General features: G+C 40.9%; 1 protein-coding gene across 6 annotated transcripts in view; it reads left to right on the top strand.

Moving 5' to 3' along the window:
• Positions 1-26,391, top strand: part of ANKS1B (ankyrin repeat and sterile alpha motif domain containing 1B) — a 736,839-nt gene that overhangs the window by 149,030 nt on the left and 561,418 nt on the right. For all 6 annotated transcript variants that reach the window (XM_043545507.1, XM_043545504.1, XM_043545515.1 and 3 more), the window contains exons 7-8: positions 9,756-9,872; positions 15,408-15,580. In XM_043545507.1, coding sequence (XP_043401442.1) covers positions 9,756-9,872; positions 15,408-15,580 — 290 coding nt within the window. The remainder of the gene's footprint in view (positions 1-9,755; positions 9,873-15,407; positions 15,581-26,391) is intronic.

Raw genomic sequence — 26,391 nt, forward strand, 5'->3', positions numbered from 1 at the left:
TTCAAGGCTTTAGGCTTATTGATCAATGCAGACAAGTCTAACCTTATCCTGGTGCAAAGGATAGGATTCACAGTTATGTGTGGGACTCTATCCAGGCCAGAGCACTCCTCCTAGAGTTGAGATTGCAATCTATTTGATCTCTCATATCAGACTTCTAGATTCATCTAGTCACAACTGCCTGAAACTGTATGAGGCTCTGTGATGGTCCTTGCTCTGGGTTGGTAGGATAGCATCTCCTAGTGGCCCATTACCTGTGGGCGGGGGCAGGGAGGGGGGAGGGAGGGTGTTTGGTAGGAGACCCCAGGTCCTCCTACGCACCTTCCGGTGGCTGTGTGTAGTATGGTTAGCTCTTCTTTCTCGGATGGCACTGCTTTCTCCCACAGTATGGCCCCACCTCCTGGGCCAGATCAGTCCTATGGCTTTCCCCCGTGGGGGTAGTCCAAGAAAAATAAAGGGCATTAATAAAGTCTGGAGTTCATATGAGAGGGACAGGGGAATTCTTCCCTCTCAGTCTTTTTCTGTAGTAGGTCCTCCCTTCTCTCAGGGTGGGACCTTTGGGCAGTTGTCTTAGAAAGAAATTCTGCCTTTCCTCAGCTGCTCTCTGCTGGAGTTGCAGGTTGCAGGTCTGCTCTCTTCCCTGGTCTGCCACCAAATGAGCTTATCCCCTCCCTTTTAACTCCTCCTCTAGTTGGTGCATTTCCTACAGGTGTGGTGGGGACAGGGCTGGCTGAGCCCAGAGCAGTTGCTTAACCCCTTGTTGCCCAGTACACCTCATTACAGACTACTAAGACATATGACCTTGTGCACATATGTAGTACAATACATGAGACTGCACCTCAGACTCCTTCAGACAGAGCTGGCCTCAGTGTATTCACCACTGTGCTCATGGTACCTTTGTGGGTTCTAATTTTGCTGAATTGGTGGTTGGATCCTCTCAAAGTTTGTGTGGGCATTCCCTTCCTCCACCCTCAACCATCAATGACTCTGGTCTCAAATGTGCTGGCTCTAGAGTGGGGAGCTCACCTGGAGCCCCTCCAAACTCAGAGTCTTTGATCCTTGACAGAGCTCCCTCTTCATATCAACATCAGAGAGCTCAGGTGATTAATCTTGCCTGTCAGGCTTTCCTACCTCATATCAGGGGGAGAAACCTGTTTGTCCTTACAGATATCAAAGCGATGTTTTACCTCAATGGGCAGGGAGGAGCTCAATCATTCCTCCTGTGTCAGGAAGCAATTCACATTTGGGAATTTTGCATAGCCCATTCAGTCAATCTTGAGGCTTCTTACCTTCCAGTGGTGCAGAACAAGCTAGGAAACTGCCTGTCATTTTCCAGTCACGATAAGTGGTCTCTGGGTCCAGATGTGGGCAGATCCATTTTCCCCAGATAGACCCATTTGTGAACAAATACAACAGAAAATGCCACCAATTCTGCTCCCTGCATGACCACAGTGCAGTCTCCATCACAGATGCCTTCCTGCTACTCTGGACTGAAAAGCTTTACTATGCTTTTCTCCCAATTCCACTTCTACACAGAGTGCTACTAAAGGTCAAGCGGGAACACCCCTGGGTTATATTAAGAACTCACCAACACTGGTTCTACACTCTACTGGAATTCTCATTTGCAACTCCCATCTCACTCCCATTGCACCCAGATTTGATCTCTTAGGAGCATTGTTGGCTGCTCCACCCAAACCGTTCATTTAACAGCCTGGAGGCTTCATGGTTAAATTCCAAAGAACAGGCTTCATTGGAGAAAGTTCTCCAGGTCTCACTGAGCAGCAGAAAGCCCTCCACTAGAGTCACCTACTTGTCAAAATGGAAGCTGTTGTGAATCTGAGCTTGTCAAACCAGAATCTCACTATCTATCCAACAAATACTTGACTATCTGCTGCACCTGAAACAGCAAGACTTAGCAATTTCCTCTATCAAGGTTCATGTGGTAGCAATATCAGCTTTCCACCCTCGCGTGGATAACTGTTCTGTAGTCAAATAGAGTCCTGGAAAGTTTGTACCCTCAGTTAAGGAAACCCATTCCCTTTTGGGAATTGAACTGGTTTTATCTAAACTTATGAGACTACTATTTGAGCCATTAGTAACGTGCTCCTTACTACACCTTTCATAGAGGTGGTTTCCTAATTGCTATCACTTAGGCGAGAAGGGTCTCTGAGCTGCATGCTTTCACATCCAAACTACTGTACACAGTCTTCTTTAAAGATAAGGTGTACTTATTCTCTCATCTGAGTTTTCTCTCCAAGATAATTTCAAATTTTCATAACAATCAATCAATATACTTATCTGTGTTTTATCCAAAACCACAGACAAATAGAGATGAGCAATGGCTACAAACATTCTATGTTAGATGAACACTGGCATTCAACATAGACATTATTAAACCAGTTCGGCAGCCTACCCAACCATTCGTGGCTGTAGCAGACAGAATGAAAGGCTTTCAGATCTCCTCATAGAGTACAGAGTTACCCTCTTGGGTAACTTTTTGTATCCGTGCTTGTTATGAACTGGCAGGCTGTTCACTACCAGAAAGCTGGGTGCTCACTTCTCAAGGTCGCAAGCATCTTCAATGGCATTCCTAGCACAGATCCCTCCCCCGGACATCTTTGAAGCAGCAACCTGGTCATCAGTGCATACATTCTCCTCCCTTTAGGCCAATACTAAAGAGATGCTGCCAAATTTGGTCAAGCTGTACTACAGTTTGTGTGTACATGAACTCCAATCCCTTCGCATATTTAACTGATTGGGAGTCACCAAGAGTGGAATGCACATCCACGATCACTTAAAGAAGAAAAAACGGTCACTAACCTTTTGTAACTGTTGTTCTTCGAAATGTGTTATGCATGTCCATTCCATGACCTGCCCTGCTACCCTTCTACATCAGAGTTTCCAGAAAGAAGGAAATGAGGGTGGTTGGGGTTGGCTGGGCCCTTTATCCCAGTGACAGTGGCATGTGGCAGCAGAGGACACTTGAACCGCCCCTATGGGTACCACTGAGGGAAAAAATTCCAGCATGTACAGCAAGAGTGGAATGGACACGTGCAACACATCTCAGAGAAGAACAGTCACTAAAGGTTAGTAACCTTTTTTTCCATGCGGCCTCAGCAGGAAGGTGGTTTATTTCCAATATTTCCTAATTCCAAAAGCAAAGTGGGGGGTCTAAGACCAATTTTAGATCGGCGTCAACTCAACAAAGTCTTAAAAAAGATAAAGTTTGCATGGTCACTCTAGCTTCTATTATCCCTTCCCTGGATCCTGGGGACTGGTATGCTGCCCTTGACTTAAAAGATGCCTACTTCCATGTGGCAACCAATTAAGTTCACAGGAAGTACCACTGATTTCTGGCCAATCAAAATCATTACCAGTACTACCTTTTGGCCTGTCAGCAGCTCCCAAGGTTTTTACAAAGGTTATGGCAGTAGTAACTGCATTCCTTTGAAGATCAGGAGTGCAGGTTTAGCCCTACCTAGATGACTGGCTTGTCAAGGTCTGGTCAAAATGGCAAGTGCAGAGCAGTGTTGCTGTGTTGCAGTCAACGTTCAATGCTCTGGGACTGTTAATCAACCCAGAGAAATCTCTTCTGTCCCCAGTCCAGGGGATAGAGGTATAGGAGGTATACTGGACTCAGCTTAAGCCAGGGTCTTTCTTTCGGACTCCAGGTTCCAGGCAATGTGTTCAATTGTCATTGGATTGAAGGCTTACCTGGTCACAACAGCATGCTGGGTCATATGGCCTCTTGAACTTACATGGTTCAGTACGCCAAACTAAAACTCTGCAGGACTGGCTGGCATCAGCCTACTCGCCAAGCTGCCATCAATTGACTCTGTGGTATGTGTGGCCTCTCATGTCCTCACCTCCCTAGATTGGTGGACACATCAACTCAATGTATGTGTAGATATTCCATTTGCCCACCCACAACCGACTCTCACACCAGTGGCCGATACTTCAGCCCTGGGATGGGAAGTCAACCTTGGTTCTCTAAAGATGCAGGTTCTATGGTCCTCAGAGGTCTTAGCTTTATACATCATTGTAAGAGAACTGAAAGCTGTCAGACTGGCTTGCCAGGTATTTCTGTCACAGATCAGGGAAAGCAACCTGTTAGTCCTCACAGACAATGTGGCGGAAATGTTTTACCTTGATAAGCAGGGGAGAGCCTGCTTTTCTCCATTCTGTCAAGAAGTGACTCTACTCTGGAAGCTCTCAATTGCCAACTCAATGTTTCTAGAAGCATCTTACCTGCCAGTTATACAGAATGACCTAGCAGACTACCTGAGCAGATCGTTAATGAGTTATCACAAGTGCTCTCTTCGCCTGGTTGTGGCCAGATACATCTTCCAGCTGGGTTTTTTCCCCAAGTAGACCTGTTCGCGACAAAGTCCAACAGAAAGTGCCAGCAGTTCTGCTCCCTACGGGGCCACAGTCTAGGTTCCATGACAGATGCTTTTTTACTGGTGTGGTCAGACATGATCATCTAAGCTTTCCCACCAATCCCACTCATTCAGAGAGTATTGCCAAAAATAAGACAGGACCAGGCCAGAGTCAGACTTGTAACCCCAGCAGGGGCCCATCAGCACTGGTTCTCCACTCTCCTGGTGCTGTCAGTCAAACCTCCAGCCACTTCCACTGGACTTGGACATAATCTCCTAGGATCATAGTTGACTTCTCCACTCAAGCCTGCAATCCCTTCAGTTAACAGCATGGATGCTCCATGGCTAGACACTAGAGAGCAGGCTGCCTACATCTGTTAGTCTCTAAGGTGCCACAAGTACTCCTTTTCTTTTTACAGATACAGACTAACACGGCTGCTACTCTGAAACCTGCTAAATAGTAGAAAGCCTTCTACAAGAGTGACTTACCTTGCTAAACGGAGCATTTCTCCATCTGGGCTCATCAATATGGGGTATTAACATCCAGTTCTTCAGTTCAACATATTCTGGATTAGTTGTTATACCTTAAACACCAGCATTTGGTGATTAGTTCCATCAAGGTACATCCGGCTGCTATTTCAGCATTCCATCCTAAGGTGGACAATTGCTTTATTTTCTCCAATGTCCATAAGATTTTTAAAGGGCTGAATCAAATTATGCCCTCAAGTACAAGACCACATTCCCTTTGGGCTCTAAACTTAGTATTGTCAAGACTTATGAGTCCCCCATTTGAACTGTTGGATACCTGCTCTCTGATGCTTCTACCAATGAAAGTGGCTTTTCTGGTAGCTCAGCTGGAAGTGTGGGGGAGCTGCAGCCATTAATGTCAGGACCTCTGTATACAATCTTCTTTAAGGATGAGGTTTGCCTACCTTCTCATCCGAAGTTCCTCCCAAGGTGGTTTCCTGTGAGCAATCTGACCCTCAATCCACACATTTGCCTCCCACTGTGTTGTGACTCAAGACTTCAGAGACGAATCTAGAGTGGGATGAGCTGTTCTCCAATCTTTATTGAAATAGACTCTGATCCCACCGCCTGTTCTATGGCTTGTTCGTCACCAAGAGAGGAATGCACATGTGCAGTCACTCAAAGAATTAAAAACAGTTACTAACCTGTTCCTTAACTGTTGTTCTTTGAAATCTGTGGCTCATGTCCATTCCACAACCTGTACCACTCTACATCGTAGTTATGGCAAAAAGGAACTGAGAGGGGCTAGAGGTAGCTCTGCCTTTTATACCTGCATGCAGTGGTGCACACCAGCAGGGGGAACTTAAGCTACCTAACAGGTACCACTGAGAGAAAAAGTTTCCAATGGCCATGCTCTGGGCACACAGACACCAAGGGTGGAATGGACATGTGCAACACATCTCAAAGAACAACAGTTACAGAACAACTGTTTTTTATTGGATATCTTCCAGTCAGTAACCTACCAGAGTTACCTGTCTGATCCGTGAGGAACTTCTGGTTCCTGCTAACATGGTTTGGCAGATCCCAGCAACAGTACAACCAATTTAGAAGAGATCTGGCAAAAAATATAATGTCCCCAACAAGGACTATGAATTTCTGTTCTCCCATCTCACACCTAATTCTCAGGTGGTTGAGGCAGTGAATGAGCCACCCAGAAGGCCCTTTCTTTGTTTCCACGGTTAGGACTCCAGCTCAATATAGAGAAATCCATATTAACCCCAGTACAGAAAATACATTTCATAAAGGCATCCTTGGTCATCTCAAGAGGCCAGCCTTCACATCAACCTATTGGAATGAAAGGCAGTCAGGAGTGCCTGTCTTCATTTTCAGCTTCTCATTAGAGGAAGGTTTATCAAAGTCATGACAGACAATGTAGCCTGCATGTTTTATATTAACAAGCAAGTCAGAGCAAGATCCACCTCTCTGTGTGTCAAAGCAGTAAAGATATGGAATTGGTGCATAATCCATCACATTCGCATTTCAGCAATATACCTTCCCAGAGTGCAAAACTCCCTGGCCAGTGTTCTCAGCTGGCACTTCTCCCAGGACTACAAATGGGAATTGGATCCATGAATACTAGATGGCATATTTTGAACAAGTGGACCTCTTGTCCACAAACAGGAAGTGCCATCTGTTCTGTTCAAGAGGGGATTGAGACCCCCATTTCTTGGGGGATGCCTTCCTTCTATCTTGGTTGAAGGGTCTGTGTTACATGTTTCCCCCATTGCCTCTAATTTTAAGGGTGATGAACAAGATCAGGCAGGATAAAGCCAGTAGTCGCAACATGGCCAAGACAGACATGGTACCCTTACTTGTTTCAACTGTCTCCTTGTCTGGCGATCAATCTTCTGTGCATCCCTTGTCTCCTCTACCAGGACATCAGCCAAGTACTTCATCCCAACCTATAAATTCTCTGTTTCCAGGTGTGGCTCCTCAGTGGTTTGCAGGGATAGAATCTACCTGTTCTGAAGACGTACAGCAGGTATTTTTAAACAGCAGAAAAAAATTTACCCATAATATTTACTTTCAGAAGTGGAAAAGATATAACTATGAAAATCAGCGAGTTGCACTTCACTTTCACTTATCCTGGATTATCTGATACAACTGAATAAAACGGGTTTATCAAGTAGCTTAATCAAGATTCATTTGGCTGTGATAACAGTTTTTCATTCTCTAGTGGAAGGGTTTTCAGCGTTTTCTCAACCTACAACTGTAAGGTTCATTAGAGGACTGAAGAACCTCTTCCCTTAAGTGAAGACTCCCACTCCAGTTTTCAGAGTAGCAGCCGTGTTAGTCTGTATTCGCAAAAAGAAAAGGAGTACTTGTGGCACCTTAGAGACTAACAAATTTATTTGGGCATAAGCTTTCGTGAGCTACAGCTCACTTCATCAGATCTTAATCTATTTCTCAGAGGTCTCACAAGACCTCCATTTGAACCAATGGCAATCTGTTCCTTACTGAACCTGTCTGGGAATATTGCCTTGTTAATAGCCATTCCTCAGCTCTTAGAGTTAGAGAAATCAGGGTGTTGATAGCTGATCCTCCCTTACGGTATTCTTCAAGGACAGGATTTCCCTATGTCCACACCCTAAATTCCTACCTAAGGAGTCATCTGAATTTCATCTAAACCAGACCCATTTTCCCCCAAAAAACCTCATAGCTCAGGACAGGAAGCTTCTTTGCATACCTTATATGCCAGAAGAGCTTTGGCCTTCTATTCAGTTAGGACCAAATCATTTTGGGAGTCTCCTAGACTATTTATCTCCATTGTGGACAGATCTAAGGGATCCATTATTTCTACAAAGAGACTATCAAGATGGATTTCAGAGTGTATTATCACTTCTTATGTTTCCCATTGTGATGGCCTTCACTTGGTCAGGCCTTAGACCCTTTGATATGCAGAGGGAGGGTTTGATAGGCGAGCCTGGGCCCTTCCACTCCATCAGGCTCTGGCCCAGGGCCCTGTGAAGGCGACAGATGGGTCTGACACCCAGGAGCACCTTAAAGCTGCTATCCCTGTGCCACTTCCTACCACATCCTATTGTCCAAAGTTCACAATCTGTAATAGGAGGCTATGAAGGGGGACAGCTCATCACTTGGCACCTCTGAACAGCTGGGCATGGCATAGTAGCTCTCTCCCTCTTGGGGTGGTGGCTGCTTCCTCTCATGCCTCAGCACTACGGCCAGATCATTTCCAAGTCTCTCCCCTTCCGGGGTAGTCCATAAACAAAACACAGGAAGCTGACACAAATAAACTTGATTAGTAGATGGGGGGAATGCCTCCCTCTCTGAGCATAACAGAAGCAGGTCATCTCTTCCATCAGAGAGGGACCTTCAGGCAATTGTTGAGGGGAGAGCTTCTGTCTTCCCTCAGCCCTTTTCTCACAAGCTGCAAGGTAGATATCCTTTCTCTTCCCTGGTCTGACCACAAGTGAGCTTTTCTGCTCCCTTCTAACTTCTCCAGTTTGTGCATCTCTGCTGGTGTGGTAGGGCAGGGCAGACTGATCCCAGAGCAGTGCCTTAACTCCTTGTTGCTCACTGTGGGGTTTGTATACCCCATCACACCCTTATTCTATAAAAAAGGGGAACATATGACAGTCCAGCCAGGAGAAAATTGCTAGTCAAGAGAGTTTATAAATGTCACCCAGGAAACATACACTTGTAAAAATCCTCAAAGAATTCTGAAAGATAAGATGCTTTACTTGGCATATATTGTTTCCTTGCTTATCCCAATCTTTGCCACAGAGGGTTATTTTTAATGGAGTTTTATTATTTACATTATTATTATTGTTGTTATTACTAAACTTCATAACCAGGCTAAATTAATATGTTGCTGACCATGGATATTAAACAGCTTGGGAAGATTTCACTGTCAAGGAAATAAGCCAGTTATTGATTTATAGAATAACTGCCCACACTACAAGTGAGATACCAGTGAGTTAACTTCTTGTGGTTCTCTCCCATATGTTACTATACGTACAACTATCTCCTCTTGTTATTAGAGTGTCTGCATAAGCAGATAACATGAAACCAAAAGGGTGAGGAGTCAAAATATCTTTGTCTAAACTAAGTCTAAACTATCTTTGTCTAAACTGAATCACTTAGAAAAACGAAGTCATGTAGCACAAGTTAACTTATTATGTATTGTTCTTATTTAATGTTTGTATTACAAAAGCACAGAGAGGCCCCGTTCAGGATCAGTATCTCATTGTGCTAGGCAGTGTACAAACATGTATTAAGACAATCAACTATATACAATATGTACATTTACATATTTGTTATAATAAATTAAACCAGGCTTCGTCTGATCATCATTCTAGATATAATAAACTGGCTGATCTCTTATAAGCATTTAAGCAGAGTTGAGTCCTGAGGAGAGATTTGAAGGAGGAAAGGGTATGGATCAAATCAAGAAGTTAACGTTTAGAATACTGCATTTTCTAGACTGCCAGCTAAAAGAAAGTTTAGGCGGATGTTGAGCGTGCATGTGCATGTAACATTTGATCTCCAAAGTATTAATAAGCAATATAATTTTTTACATTCATTAACTAATTTTAATAAAAATAAATATCAGTTTAAAAAACAAAGACTGAAAAATGTCTTTCAACAATAATAACAGAATAGATTGATTAATTCTAAAACGAGGTTTTAATATTTTCAGCAAATTAAATGAGGTGACTGGCAGGCCATTATGATGCTTTATAATATTTAAAATAAATAACACTGCACAGCAGTCAATTGTGCATGGGAAACTGAAAAATAGAAATACCTTTTCATGAGAAAAAAAGTTGACTTATTTTTGGTTGGAAAAAAGATGTATTTAAGACTTGTGGTGTGTGTTTTTAATTACAGAGTACATAAAAACAGGAAATGCAACCATTTTGGAGGAACCTGCACAGGAATGCCTAGTGCCAGAACATCAGTCTTGCATTTTATCCCCAGAAGTTTCTCCATCTCAAACGACTAAACGTAAATATTTCTGTTTTATGACTGCAGAACCTAAGCCAAAAATTATCTCTCTAATAATATATTTTATACTACTAATAAGAGTTTATTTTATACTAATATACATTAGAGAGAAAGGAAATAAAGGAAGATATTGACATTAAGAAGCTTTATTTCTCAGGGAGACTAATGAGCTTGCCTCCACACTCCAATAAATAGAATAGCCGATTTTCTAATATTTGCAATATACACAGTAATGAGTGTTTTGTAGGAAGTAGAGAGCTATTAATGGACCATAATACATTATAATGAGTTTGTCTTATCTCTTTTTAAATTTGTTTAATGTTAAGATACAACTTTCACACTGAAGCAAAATAGAAACATGCTCTATGTGCCACAGAGCTCTGCTGGCACTTCCCCTTTAAGTGCCCAACACCGTTTACTCTTGCTTTCACATGCAGCTAGCTTCCCCTTTATTCCCCCCCTCCTCCTGTAAAGATCACTTTTATATGTTGCACTCCTATTCTCCAGGCAGAGAACTCTTACACCATGACTTTCTTGTACCATAACATTACTGTGGTCCCTGGGTGGTTTCTCCTCAGGTTACGCACTCACACACTCTGCACAGGACCAGAGTTTCATACTTCCCTTCCCCCTCGTCCCCTTCCACAGTTAAGAGCTCTCCTGTGTATAATGCACTCTATTTAGAAATACCCCTGCTGTAGATACTCTCCACAACTTTGGTAGAAGCAACCCTAAGTCTGGCTCTTGTCACCCCAAAAAGAAACATTTCCCTATGTGAAATTCCAAAGTACTCTCTGGCAATAAAGCTTTATCTTTTCACTCTTACTGCTTTCTTCCCCTGCAAGAATGATCTAGACCCATCAGAAAACTCAACTTACTCCTGAGGGCCAGATTCTGATATTCTTAGTCATTTTGAGTAGTACCTTACTCCACAAGTAGCCCCTTTGACTTCAGTGGGATCATTCCTAGAGTAAGGTTCTATTTAACAAAAAAGAGTATTAGAATGTGGATTGAAATTAATTAATAGAAATTTAAGCATAAAGTTTCCTTTCTTTTTAATAGTAAGGTCTTGGTCTTACATTTCTTGTTTCCACATTCAGGATGTGAATAATGTAAGAAAATATTATTAATTTTGTTTTTTGAGTTTTCTTTAACTGGACTTTTAAAAAAAGGCACAGAGACATGGTTTTAAAATATTTTTAATAGTGATCTCTCTGATTTTCATCTTATTTTCTTTATTACAACATGCATTTTTGTTAACTTCTGTTTTCTAATCAGAAAGCAAAATATGAAGGATTAAAAATCTTGATTCTGAGCCATGTTCTACCCATAATTTTTGTGCAAAAATCCCATTGCAGTTAATGGGAGTTTTGAATATGGAAAGTCCATGGATTTTCAAAGCCAAATGGGAGAATTTAACATACAGCTCCTGCTGGTGGCTTTGAAAATCTCAGTCATAACTTTGGCCTTCATTGTATTTTTTAAAATTATCCTGAGCTAGATCCTGACATTTATGCCCTACTCTGCATAGGGGGCAGTGCAGAGCTGCGCCAGGAAGCACATCTAAACTAAACTACTACATGCCACAAGAGGCCACAGCAGTGGTTCCCTTAACCCACCCAGCAATATTTTCAATCTATCCAACTATACTCTTAGCCCAGCAGACGAAGCTGTCCTATCTCGGGGACTCTCCTTCTGCCCCTCCACCCCCACGAACATGATACAGTTCTGTGGTGACCTAGAATCCTATTTTTGATGTCTCCGACTCAAGGAATATTTCCAACACACCTCTGAACAACATACTAATCCACAGAGACCTTCCTACCAACACTACAAAAAGAAGGATTCTAAGTGGACTCCTCCTGAAGGTCGAAACAACAGACTGGACTTCTACATAGAGTGCTTCCGCCGACGTGCACGGGCTGAAATTGTGGAAAAGCAGCATCAGTTGCCCCATAACCTCAGCCGTTCAGAACACAATGCCATCCACAGCCTCAGAAACAACTCTGACATCATAATCAAAAAGGAAGTGCTGACAAAGGAGGTGCTGTCGTCATCATGAATAGGTCGGAATATGAACAAGAGGCTGCTAGGCAGCTCTCCAACACCACTTTCTACAAGCCATTACCCTCTGATCCCACTGAGGGTTCCCAAAAGAAACTACAGCATTTGCTCAAGAAACTCCCTGAAAAAGCACAAGATCAAATCCACACAGACACACCCCTGGAACCGCGACCTGGGGCATTCTATCTGCTACCCAAGATCCATAAACCTGGAAATCCTGGACGCCCCATCATCTCAGGCATTGGCATCCTGACAGCAGGATTCTCTGGCTATGTAGACTCCCTCCTCAGGCCCTAAGCTACCAGCTCTCCCAGCTTTCTTCGAGACACCACTGACTTCCTGAGGAAACTACAGTCCATCGGTGATCTTCCTGAAAACACCATCCTGGCCACTATGGATGTAGAAGCCCTCTACACCAACATTCCACACAAAGATGGACTACAAGCCGTCAGGAACAGTATCCCCGATAATGTTACGGCAAACCTGGTGGCTGAACTTTGTGACTTTGTCCTCACCCATAACTATTTCACATTTGGGGACAATGTATACCTTCAAAACAGTGGCACTGCTATGGGTACCCGCATGGCCCCACAGTATGCCAACATTTTTATGACTGACTTAGAACAACGCTTCCTCAGCTCTCGTCCCCTAATGCCCCTACTCTACTTGCGCTACATTGATGACATCTTCATCATCTGGACCCATGGAAAAGAAGCCCTTGAGGAATTCCACCGTGATTTCAACAATTTCCATCCCACCATCAACCTCAGCCTGGACCACTCCACACAAGAGATCCACTTCCTGGACACTACGGTGCTAATAAGCGATGGTCACATAAACATCACCCTATACCGGAAACCTACTGACCGCTATTCCTACCTACATGCCTCCAGCTTTCATCCAGACCACACCACACGGTCCATTGTCTACAGCCAAGCTCTATGATACAACCGCATTTGCTCCAACCTCTCAGACAGAGACAAACACCTACAAGATCTCTATTAAGCATTCTTACAACTACAATACCCACCTGCTGAAGTGAAGAAACAAATTGACAGAGCCTGAAGAGTACCCAGAAGTCACCTACTACAGGACAGGCCCAACAAAGATAATAACAGAAAGCCACTAGCCATCACCTTCAGCCCCCAACTAAAACCTCTCCAACACATCATCAAGGATCTACAACCTATCCTGAAGGACGACCCATCACTCTCACAAATCTTTGGAGACAGGCCAGTCCTTGTCTACAGACAGCCCCCCAACCTGAAGCAAATACTCACCAGCAACCACACACCACACAACAGAACCGCTAACCCAGGAACCTATCCTTGCAACAAAGCCCATTGCCAACCGTGTCCACATATCTATTCAGGGGACACCATCATAGGGCCTAATCACATCAGCCACACTATCAGAGGCTCGTTCACCTGCACATCTACCATTGTGATATACGCCATCATATGCCAACAATGCCCCTCTGCCATGTACATTGGTCAAACTGGACAGTCTCTGTGTAAAAGAATAAATGGGCACAAATCAGACATCAAGAATTATAACATTAAAAAACCAGTCGGAGAACACTTCAATCTCTCTGGTCACTCGATTACAGACTAAAGGTCGCAATATTACAACAAAAAGACTTCAAAAACAGACTCCAACGAGAGACTGCTGAATTGGAATTAATTTGCAAACTGGATACAATTAACTTAGGCTTGAATAGAGACTGGGAGTAGATGTGTCATTAAACAAAGTAAAACTATTTCCCCATGTTTATTGCCCCCCACGACCCCCCACTGCTCCTCAGACGTTCCTGTTAACTGCTGGCAATGGCCCACCTTGATTATCACTATAAAAGGTTTCCTTCCCCACCGCTCTCCTGCTGGTAATAGCTCATCTTAAGTGATCACTCTCCTTACAATGTGTATGATAACACCCATTTTTTCATGTTCTGTGTGTATATAAATCTCCTCACTGTATTTTCCACTGAATGCATCTGATGAAGTGAGCTGTAGCTTACGAAAGCTTATGCTCAAATAAATTGGTTAGTCTCTAAGGTGCCACTAGTACTCCTTTTCTTTTTGCGAATACAGACTAACATCGCTGCTACTCTGAAACCTATCAAGGAGATTGTGTCTCAGGCAGGCACAATCTGTCCGAGGCTTCTTAAAGCACACAGATATTGTACAAGCTGCTCCATTCATTAGGAGGGATTAGATTGCTCTTCCTCATTGCATTGGCACCACTCTGTGGACTGGTGAGAAGGTGGAGAGGTCCCTCTTTTTCAGCATCTTACTCCCCAAGGGGGAGCAGAAAGGAGCAGTCCTTGTACTAGCTAGAGCAGAGGTGGTGTTTGCTTATTGGGTGTTCTAAGCAGGAATATTTTTTGGGTCGCCACACAACACATACTAAAAAAGCAAATGGGGGTCACCTTGAGCTGCTTGGGGCCCTAAGCAATTGCTTAGTCTGCTTATGCATAGCTCTAGCTCTTATCTAGAGCACAGGGAGAGAAGGGCGTTCTACTGAAGGAAACCTGTGCACACTTGGGCAAATGAAGGAGACTTCTTGTATGGCCCCTTACCATGGTCACTTATAATCTGGTCCTTCCTGTTGAAGGAAATGGTTTTGTACATACAGTGCAAAAGACATTTGTTTCGGGCCAGATTCTGATACTATTACTCATGCTGAATAGCACCTTACTCTGGAAGAGGTCCTACTGATTTCAATGGACTATTTTCAGAATAAAGTGCTACTCAATATGAGTAAGAGTATTAGAATCTGGCTGGCCCTAATTAATTCATGGTCCCCATGGCCTCATCAGCTGAGGTCCTTGCATCACTAAAGGCAGCCATTAAAAAAGGAATAACATCTTCAAAGTAAAGCATTTAATAACCCTTAATCCTGCAATACCCTGAAACTCACCAAACTTGGATTTTTGTTAGACTGCTATAGGGAGCAGGTTCTAGTATTATTTGTTTTTCAAAACATCTTGTCACAAATCCCAGAGAGTTTGATCCCTGGGACAGACAGATGGAATCTTATAGAACTTAGCCAACACCTTAATTGCCCAAAGATATAAACAGGTAGCCAATGCAAAGCATTCTGTGTGGTTATAGCAGGTTCCCCATTCTAGAGATGAATGCTGGTGTTCTTCACTAGCTGCAGTTTTTCAGGCTTAGAGGACAGAGAGAAGGTGGAGTCATGGCCAATGCCCCATCCACAGTGGCACACAGTGTACAAGGGAAAGCAGAGGATGTAGAATGCCTCTCAGTGCTCCTCTTGGAGCATTACACTATCCTTTATTCAGGGTTGTGTGTCAGAGTCAAGATGTAGACTATAAGGCATGCAATGGAAGGAATAGTCTTAGTACCATTATATCTACCCCAAGATTCAAAAGTTTTGCATTACTTTTTAGCAGCAAAAATCCCCCTTAAATTCTAATTATTCTGACTAATTATATCTATTTTTTAAAAGGTGAAGCTGTGACTGGAGAGTTATCAAAGCTCTTAGATGAAATCAAACTGTGCCAAGAAAAAGAATATTCTTTTGAAGATCTGTGTCATACAATATCTGACCACTATCTGGACAATTTTAGTAAGATATCAGAAGAAGAATTTATGAGCAATGGAATCCAAACTAAACTTATAGTAAGTAAGATGGGATATCAAATTAACTTTTTCAATTATATTTTACATTACTTATTGTACATTCAAGAATTAAAGAAAGGAAGTAATATAAAGAAGACTGATATAAGAAATCTAAGTATCTGTAAAAGTATACAGTGTGTGTGTCTTACAAATATAGGACCAAATTATGAACCCCTTACTAGTGAGCAGTTACTCACACAATGACTTCAATGGCACCGTTTTGGTGAGAAACTGCTCGCCAATGTGAGTAGAGGATTTATAGTCTAGCTCATAAGGCTGCATCCTGCAAATAGTTACAACAGAGCATAGAGCTTTCTATTGTCTATTTCTATTGAAGTCAGTGGGACTACTTAAGTTTTCAGCTATTATACCTAGTACTAAGTGCTCACAGGTCCATGCACAAAGTACGGTACTCAGCATCTTCAACTCCATCCTCATACAGAATTAAAAATATATGGGTATGCAAAGGGATTAATAGCATTAAAGGAATAGGGTCTGGTACTGTAACTCTTTATGGACCTTAGTAGCCATTGACGTCAATGATTTTAGATAGGAATTTGACTTAAATAGGACTATTCCTGTGAATAAAGATTTCCAGGATTAGTTTCTTTTTGTACAGTAACAAGATTGCTTCCTTTAAACCTGATTCTTCCACAGTTATTTATGTTGAATTGTACCCTACTCGCTGAGTAAAATCAGTGGGACTACTCATGGAATAAGGTGGCTGAACTGGGCCATTTGTGTTCTTAAAGGAAACAAAGTCAGCTGCACCTTCAGATAATACAGTTCTAAAAGAACAGAACACTATATAGATACAAGGAAAACATAGCCAATTGAATCATCTTATGTGCTATTGTCTGTGTTATAGTATAGGGTCTCAGGGCCAGATTTATAAAGGTATTTAGGTGCCTCAAGATGCAGATAGACACACCTAGAAGGATTCACAAAAGTGCCTAAGCAGGTCAGGCATCTAACTCCCTCACTGAAGTCAAAGTGAGTTATGTGCCTACTATCCTGTTTAGGCACTTAATAGATCTCTTTAGGCATCTTGAAACCTTTGCAAATCTGGCCTTCAGTTACCATCTTTGGTATATAATATAATCAATATAATCCTCTAATCTAAAATGGAAAATCTTGCAGAACTATACACAGTTAAATGGAAAGGGAGTAGGAAATACTTGTATACTTTAAAGTCTGTTCTTTACATGCAGCAGACAAAAACAATGGTAAATTAGATAAATATATTTACTGAAATTTCATCTAATCAAGATAATTTGTTTATTAAATTAGTAATAAAATTTGATCTTTAAAAAAATTGCGCTAGTTCATCACTAACAATTGTGGGAGAAATCCTAGAGCCTTTTTCCAATCTTCACTCAGGCAAAATTATTGTTGAAGTCAATGGGAATGTTATTTGAGTAAGGACTAAGGACTGTGTGGTTTGCAGGCCCGCTATGAAAATGTATGTTTTAAAATGATAGTATAATATAAGAATTTTAACAGCTATGGTAAATACAAAGGTAAATACAAACAAAATATACTGAAACAGATTTTCTTTCACTCTACTAGGCAGTGGTATCCCTTTGATGGGCTAATTTGATAAACAATATCATACCTTGGAGGCAGGAGGCTTTGGAGGAGGTAGGGGCTGTTCTATCGTACTGCCCTGCTTCAATTTCCTGTGGGAAGAAGTCTCTTTACCCTAATGGGCTGCTATCCTCTCTGCAGCTGATAGCTCCATTTCAGATTCATAAAAACATAAGAATGGCCATACTGGGTCTGACCAATGGTCCATCTAGCCCAGTTTCCTGACTTCCAACAGTTGCAAGTGCCAGATGCTTCAGAGGAAATGAATAGAACAGGGCAGTTATCAGCTGATCCATCCCCTGTTGTCCATTCCCAGCTCCTGGCAGTCAGAGGTTTCGGGACACTCAGAGCATGAGGTTATGTTCCTGACCATCTTGGCTAATAGCCATTGGTAGACCTAGCCTCCATAGACCTACCCAATCCTTTTTTGAGCCCAGTTATACTTTTGCTTTCACAACATCCCCTGCAATGACTTCCATAGGTTGACTGTGCATTGTGTTAAGAGGTACTTTCTTATGTTTGTTTTAAACCTGCTGCCTATTAATTTCATTGGGTGACCCTGGTTCTTGTGTTATATGAAGGAGTAAATAAATTTTCCTATTCACTTTCTCCACACTATTAATGATTGTATAGACCATTATCATATTACCCCTTAGTTCTCTCTAAAATGAACAGTCCTAATCTTTGTAATTTCTCCTCATCTGAAAGTGTTCCATACCCATAATCAATTTTGTTACCCTTCTCTGTATTTTTCCAATTCTAATATATATTCTCAAATTGGGGTGACCAGAACTGCACACAGTATTCAAGGTGTGGGCATACAATGGATTTATATAGTGGCACTATGATATTTTCTGTCCTATTATCTATCCCTTTCCTAATGGTTCCTAACACTCTGTTAGCTTTTTTGACTGCTGCTGTACATTGAGCAGATGCTTCCAGGAAACTATCCACAATGACTCCAATATTTCTTTCTTGACTGGTAACAGCTAATTTAGACCCCATCATTTTGTATGCATAGTTGGGATTATGTTTTCCAATGTGAGTTACTTTGCATTTACCAACGCTGAATTTTATCTGCCATTTCGTTGCTTAGTCACTGCGTTTTGTGAGATCCCTTTGTAACTCTTTGCAGTCAGCTTTGAACATAACTATCTTGAATAATTTAGCATAATCTGCAAATGTTGCCATCTCACTGTTAGCCTTCTTTTCCAGATCATTTATGAATATGTTTGAATGGCACAGGTCCCAGTATAGGTTCTTGGGGACCCTTCTATTTACCACTCTCCAATGTGGAAATCGACCACTTATTTCTACCCTTGGTTTCCTGGTTTTTAACCAGTTACTGATCCATGAGAAGACCTTCCCTCTTATCCAATGACTGCTTACTTTGCTTAAGAACCTTTGGCGTAGGACCTTGTCAAAGACTTTCTGAAAGTCCAAGTACATTATATCAACTGGATCGCCCTTCTGCACATGCTTGCTGAGGTCGTCAACAAATTTTAATAATTGGTGAGGCATGATTTCCCCTTACAAAAGACATATTGATTCTACCCCAACAAATCATATTCATCTATGTTTCTGACAGGCTTACTCACCTGTAATTGCCAGGTAATTGTACTTCATAAGGTGTCTTCAGTCCACTCAGTCTCTCCCTGGCTGCCAATCAGTCTGGGAGCACTCTAATTTCTAGAGCAGCTCTTCTAGAAAATCATCCAATCTTTATTTAAAAATTGTCAGTAATGGAGACTCTAACCATTAAAAACGTATGCCTTATTTCTTGTATGAATTTGTCTAGCTTCAGCTTCCAGGCATTGGATCATGTTATACCTTTCTCTGCTAGATTGAAGTGCCCATTATTTAATATTTGTTCCCCATGTAGGTACTTACAGACTGTAATCAAGTCACTCCTTGCCCTTTGTTATGCTAAATAGATTGAGCTTTTTGAGTCTGCGAGTATAAGGCATGTTTTCTAATCCTTTAATCATCCTTGTGGCTCTTCTCTGAACCCTCTCCAATTTATCAACATCCTTCCTGAATTGTGGGCACCAGTATTCCAGCAGCAGTCACACCAGTCCCAAATACAGAGGTAAAATAACCTCTTTATTTCTACTTGATGATCGGATTAGCCCTTGTGGCCACAGCATCACAGTGGAAGCTCATGTTCAGCTGATTGTCCACCATGACTCTTTTTCAGAGTCACCTCTTCCGAGGATAGACTCCCCCATCCTGTAAGTATGGCCTACATTCTTTGTTCCTAGATGCATACATTTAACCATTTCAAAATGCATATTGTTTGCTTGCTCCCAGTTTACCAAGTGATCCAGATTGCTTTGAATCAGTGACCTGCTCTCTTTATTATTTACCACCCACCCAATTTTTGTGTCAGTTACAAACTTTATCAGTTGATTTTATGTTTTCTTCCAGGTCATTGATAAAAACATTAAATAGCATAGGACCAAGAACTGATCCCTGTGGGATGCCACTGGAAACAACCACCCTCAATGACGATTCCCTGTTTACAACTACATTTTGAGATCTATCAGTTAGTCAGTTTTTAATGCATGTAATGTGTGCAATGTTAATTTTATATCGATCTAGCTTTTTTAACAAAATGTCATGCTGTACAAAGTGGAATGCCTTAGAGAAGTCTACGTATATTACATCACCACTGTTATCTTTATCAACTAAATTTGTACTATTATCAAAAAAGATATCAAGTTAGTTATATAGGATAAGTCCCCAATTATCATTCACATTTTTTCTGAGTAAATTCTTCCTCACACCTTATTTGGCTCATAATTGTTTTCAGCTTTGTGAAATTGGCCCTCTTAAAGCACTATATATGTACATTATTCAAATTTGATCAAGTCATGATCACTTGTACCTTAATTACCATTAATTTTCTGTGATCATTTCCTCTTTATCTGTTAGAACAAAGTCTAATATAGAATTCCTTTGTGTTCATTTCAATACTTCTTGAGTTAGAAAGTTGTCATCTATTATGTTTAGAATTTCCAATGATATTTTAGTACTGGCAGCATGAGACCTCCAGCATATGTCACTCAAATTTAATTCCCCCATGATCACACAGGTTTTTTCCCTATACGTTGCAGATAGATGTGCAAGGAAGCAGTCACCCTGTTCCCAAGTGAGAACTGGTGTTCTGTAGTAGACACCAACTAGTAATCTTCTGCTTTATTTATTAAGACATTGCTCCATAAGCATTCAAGATAATTTTCTTCAGAGCAAAAGTGACTTGGAAACAAGTAATGCCACTCCTCCTTCCCTTCTGCCAACTCAATCCTTCCTAATTAGGTTATAATCATTGATTTTAACAGTCCAGTTGTGCAGATCATCCCACCAGGTTTCAGTAATACCAACTAGATAGAATTTATATTCATAAATGAACAATTCCAATTCCTCTTGTTTGGTACCCAGGCTCCTAGAATTGGTGTAAAGGCAATTAAGGAATTTCTTCTCTTCATGTCCTTTGGTTCCTTGATTAATTTTGTTCTTAATTAAAGACTGTATCACAATGCATAGACACAAGAAGGCCAAATTAAAGTTCCACCTTAATTCTAGCAATTCCCAACTTTGAGTGCTTGACTTTGCACCCTCAACTTTCTTTTAATGCAGTTTTTTGGATTTAATATTAGTTAAAGTAAGTATTAAAATTACTGACTTGTTAATCTAAATTCATCTACCACAAAAATATCCATAGTACAAGTTGTTGGTCATCAATTCCTTGCTAGCACTCTTCACCTAGTTAATGGCCTTTATTTGAAACCCTGACTGTGGGATGTTGTTCAAATGAGCCGTTCCAGGAAGAATTGCAAAAAAAATTTGTAACTCTGAGGCACTGTTGCCCCTGAGCTCCTGTGTTGCTTAAGGGAGGGGGAATATGTTGAGTTGGCCTGTTGCCAAAAACAGCATACTCCCTTCTCTATGTGTTGTGATAGGTGAAGTCATGGCTGTTCTTACTCTACACTGCTTTCTGCCCATTTGTTCACACTGTGTCATTGCAGCCCTGTTGAGTACACTCTCCCTCCATAACTCCACATAGACTTTTCATCTAGGTAAGCCCTGGATGGCTGTGCAGGTGAGTTAGAAGGGCTTTATACTCCCTTACCGCCCTACAAAGGCACCTAAGTCCATGTCACAGCTATCAGATAACACAGTGTTTGCATCAGAAGAAATTGCTCAAAGAATAATTGAGATTGACTAAACAACGAGAAATGAAAGGAACCCTGGATTGATGCTTGTTTGAAAATGTATAATGGAAATTTGAGTAGAAAAAGACATAGGGCAAATCTTTCACACTATGTGTAGCCTAAGTAAACAGGTTCTGCATGTACAAACATTCCTTTTAGGAGAAAACCAAGGCTATCTTAAGCATGATTGAATAGAGTGGTGTCAATGACGGCCTTTGACAATGAGATTTCTTAGTTTCTGATGTATTTCACTTTCCCTTAGAAACAGTATAATTTAAAAAACCTTTATTTTCCAATAGATGGCAGTCTGGCTCAGTATTTTAAAGAACAAAAGCAGCCATCTTATATAAGAATTTTTCAACTTATAATTTTTTTCTTTACTGTGTTAAGGTGATAGGTATTTAAACAGAATTTGCTGGACAAATTGCTTAGAAATAAAAAAATCTTTATTTCTTTTAATGAGAAACTCTATTGATGTAGTAAAAATGAATAGCATAGGTGTATAAGAAGCAAGCTAAAATCTCAGGGACAAATTTAGGGGTGTTGTGTAAGGTAACTTACATGTTAGTAAGTGGATGCTAAAGGAGTTTAAATGAATCCAAGGGAAGCTAAGGATGCCTACTTGTATTCCAGGGAGACAGAAGAAAGGGATGTAGCAAGAGACCTAATACAGGGATGTAAACACACACATGCACACACACACAAAACTTTCTTACACCTTCTTCCATCCCCTCTGTATGTATGTTGCTTCAGCTTAGATGTCACTTTCCTTAAACTCTAATATATAGCTTACACCAATGCAAGTTTCTGTGCAGGCTTGATATTGCTGCACAAATTTTTAAGCTCCAGAGTCAAAATAGAAATGTGCAGTCTTTATAATAATGGATTTGTTTAGCTATGCTTATGTGAGAGCAAGAGCAGAGAAAAAATACAGAGAAAAAGAGAAACAGTGCAATTTTGTCCAGACTAAAAATAAGTCACGTGAGTACCCTGGAACTATGTGTGTACTTTTTGTTTGATAAGGATAGTCTATAGGGTTGCCAACTGTCTAATCACACAAACCCAAATACCCTTGCCTCGCCCCCTGCCCGAGGCCCCACACCTTCTCTGAGGCCCTCCCCGCTCACTCCATTGCCCCTCCCTCCATTGCTCATGCTCTACCCCACCCTCACTCACTTTCACCGAGCTGGGGCAGGGATTTCAGGGCAGAAAAACAAGAGGAATCTTGGAGCAAGGAAATTGCTTTTGCAGGCTCTTTACTGCCTGACAACCACGGTTTGAGCAAGTGCTGTACCTCTTTCATCATGCAGCTCTGAAATTGTATCTCACTCAAAAAGGACAGGAGTACTTGTGGCACCTTAGAGACTAACAGATTTATTAGAGCATAAGCTTTCGTGGGCTACAGCCCACTTCATCGGATGCATAAAATGGAACATATAGTAAGAAGATATATATATATACACACACACATACAGAGAAGGTGAATTAGCACAATCTATAATGGAAATTTGCAAAGTGGCTGCTTGGAGCTTGATTTAACACAATTCTTTTTATGTTGGAGTCTGATAAGATACCCAATTCAGGAGAACAGTCCTTCAGTCTCTTTTTCTCCTAATGTTCCTCAAACCTCTTTCTAGGGGATTGACACTGCTATTCTTAATGAAGGAAGACAAAAGGTTAATTTATAGTAAATAGAATTCTCCACAAGCGTTGCTTCAACAGGTCCACACTTGCCCTCCCTCTTTCCGTATTTCTTCAAGATTTTAATGAAATTCTTTCCAAGGACAAGAACTGAAGGGCATTTGATAAACAGAATTCTCTTCATAGCCTCTGTTTTTAATTTACTTGGACCCATAACAAAAGCACAAACCTATGCCTCAGCTGTTTTGAATGGTTCTGTGGCATTATGTGTAAGCTAATACAAGTATATAGATTTGCCAATCTCCTGAGCTTATAGAGTACCTTCTGACAACTCGAGGTCAAGAGAACCTTCCTTTCTCATCTCCTTCTCTCATCTTTCCTATTTTAGAAAAGATCTGAGATCACCTGGTATCTTCCTTTGCCAGTGCAAGATTGTGCCCTATAGTACGTTTTCTGGTGCTTTGGTCAGCTGAGTTTTAAATTTCTCAAGCAATGGGGTTTCCTCCTTCTCTGTTGGAGGACAATTTGACACTCTAATTGATCTCACTGTTTACTGAGAAACAGTATACATTCAAATTTCCATTAGTACATGGCATTATCATGAGAAACGTGAAATTGATTAAACAATATAGTTCTGCTGTGTTTTTGGTAGCATTCAGAATGGATTTCTGTACCCAAAAAATTGTCAGAGAGAAGGTCAGTGTTTGCAATGATATTACCAACTGTAACCCCTTTTTATTACTTGGGACAAATTTTATATACCAAAATTTTATTCCCCCCACGGCAAAAGGACTGCTCAAGAATAATGTATTAGGTTGATCTTTTATTCTTGATCCCAGTTCCCGTTTACCAATAACAGGTCTCCTTCCACAGGCATATGCTGATTATCATTTCTACTCAAAATAAAAATTATGTCCTTCCCTCCCAAACAATGGAAATGTCATATTTAAAATGCTTTCCTCATATGGAAAGGTCTATCCACTCTCAAAACATAAGACTAGTACTCTTAAAATGAGATTTTTTTAGAAGATACCACCTAATTACAATTCATCTAGGAGTCTTGGTTTCTAATGCACGTGATATTCCCCCACAGAGAAGAGTTCTATGTAAATTCATCACAATATAAGTACTTCAGAGCAAAGAACTTGTTTGTCTTTATGGTTGTAAAGCACCAAGTACCTTTGGGATGCTTTAGAAATTATTAATAATATTTTATGTATGCAATCCTATTTGTTTTTATTGCTGTATCCTACAGGGCAGATATTTTTATTAAGTTAATTACTATGGCTCTTGGATCTCTTTTCAAAGAAGATCCTACATTTTCAGAGCCTTACAATAATGCATATATATGCCATGGAAGACTAAACTCTGCTCTTTGTTACAGCTGTGAAAATCCAGATTATCTCCACTGAAGTTGGTGTAATTATTTTGGAGAGCAGCCTGGTTACTGAGACAAAATGCTGGGTTAAGAATTTGGCCCTGGGCATCATCCTTTGCTAGTTACACTTTCAGCTACCTTACTGTGCTGGGCAAATGGTGTGAGCTCTCACACAACTGATTCCCAGTTGTTCCCATGCACCAATTTAATATAGTCATATTTATCATGTACGATACAACACAGCAAACCTCAACCAGCTCGTAACTAATGGGATCAGAGTTAATACAGCACAGGTGTTCTTCAAAGTCTTTTTGACTATCCATTCTTATCCATCCTTCAGCTTCAAATGACTAACCTGTGACGCTTTCGAATGGCTTTGCCCATTCAGACATGATTTCTCCGAGACCTTTATTAGAACAAGGACTTCTTAATCAAAAACAACTGCACTCTCAGTAACACACTTCTGTTGGGAATAAGTATTTTAATCCAAAAAATGTGTCAGCTGTTAGGAGGATAATAAAATGGTGACTGCTGCCCACTCACTTATCACATAATTTTTCCCTGCTTCTTTAATTTCTGTTCCCTGCTGCCGTATTTCTTGAACAATAATGCATTTTCTATAAGCTCCATCATTCTGCCACCCACCTATCCATCCTTTCTTTCACAACTTAAAGCAAAGGAAAAATATACATTTTCCAGCTAATTTGCTTTTAAACTGTGTTGAGTTTTACAAATGTTTTTATGAGGATAACACTCAGATATTATAGTGATGGTGGATATATAGCTACATTTTTAGGTGTGTTACATGAAATGTTTTGATTTTTTTGCTGGGTAACTGCATTATAAAATATTATAGTTATGTTGACCCTAAATTACTTTTTCTTATATGTACTAAACCTAAACGAGCTTCAGTTTTTTCTTCACACTTAATTGATATTTCTAAAAATATTAGCCGTTGATTTCATTTTTCTTTAGGCCCTGATACCCTTTATTGCTGGTCTCTTTTTTATAGTAAATATTACACCGGTTCCACACATTGAGTCAAATTTTGGCATGATTCATTCAGAGTGAACATTCAGGCCTAGATGCAGTGAGATACTTAAGCTCATGCTTAACTTCAGGCACATGAGAAGTCCGATTAACTTCATTGGAACTAGTCATGTACTTCAACAGAGCCCCCTATAAACACTCATTTTCTGCTACATGTGTGGGCACTTACACTGTGCTTACACTTGCTAGCTGAATTTCACCCCTAGGGCTTGGGTGGAGCTGGTTGAGGAGTCTTTGGCAGGAAAGGGGGTGATGTTGCCCTTCCTCCCATGGAGTTTCTTATGGATGAGGTCTTGGAGGAAGCCACCCACTTCTCTGTCATCTGTCCCCCCCACTGGAGAGGAGGTGGAAGTCCCAGTGGTTGCTGATGGAAAGGCCCCCATTTTGGATAGTGGAGTCCTCCAAGCAATCTTCAAGGAGATCAAGGCCCTGGGTCTGACCTCAATGCAGGTAATATTCATATGAAATATTTTGCACAGTTTTGTAACTTCCAGATTATTTTGTCATATGCATACAACTCCCATTGACTTAACTATCAGTTGAAAACACATAGCTGGTGATGTTGTTTGGCCTTTAATATATTTTGCTGCTTGAACACAGCCATAGAACAGGAATAACACAGTCTTCAAGAGGCAGGAATTTTTGTATCAATGTTTCCAAGGGGTTAAATAAAAGAATATAGAAATACTGGCAACTTGGGTGAGGGGGAGAACAGAGTTAGAGGACAAATGTCTTACAGCTGGATCACTCTTACAGCTCAAACCTCCAGCTCTGAAACCGTAGTTACAACTGAGTATTCAATCATTGTTCCTAAGGTGGCATCTGTTGTAAATATAAGTTAATAAGTAGGCATCAGAATTATGTGATGAAAATGCTAAAAAAGTTCTAGTACCAAATCAGACATTTTTGCTGACACTGAATTATTCTAATGGATACTGATT

Source organism: Chelonia mydas, chromosome 1 (assembly GCF_015237465.2).
Source record: "Chelonia mydas isolate rCheMyd1 chromosome 1, rCheMyd1.pri.v2, whole genome shotgun sequence".
In the NCBI taxonomy this organism is placed as follows: Eukaryota; Metazoa; Chordata; order Testudines; family Cheloniidae; genus Chelonia; species Chelonia mydas.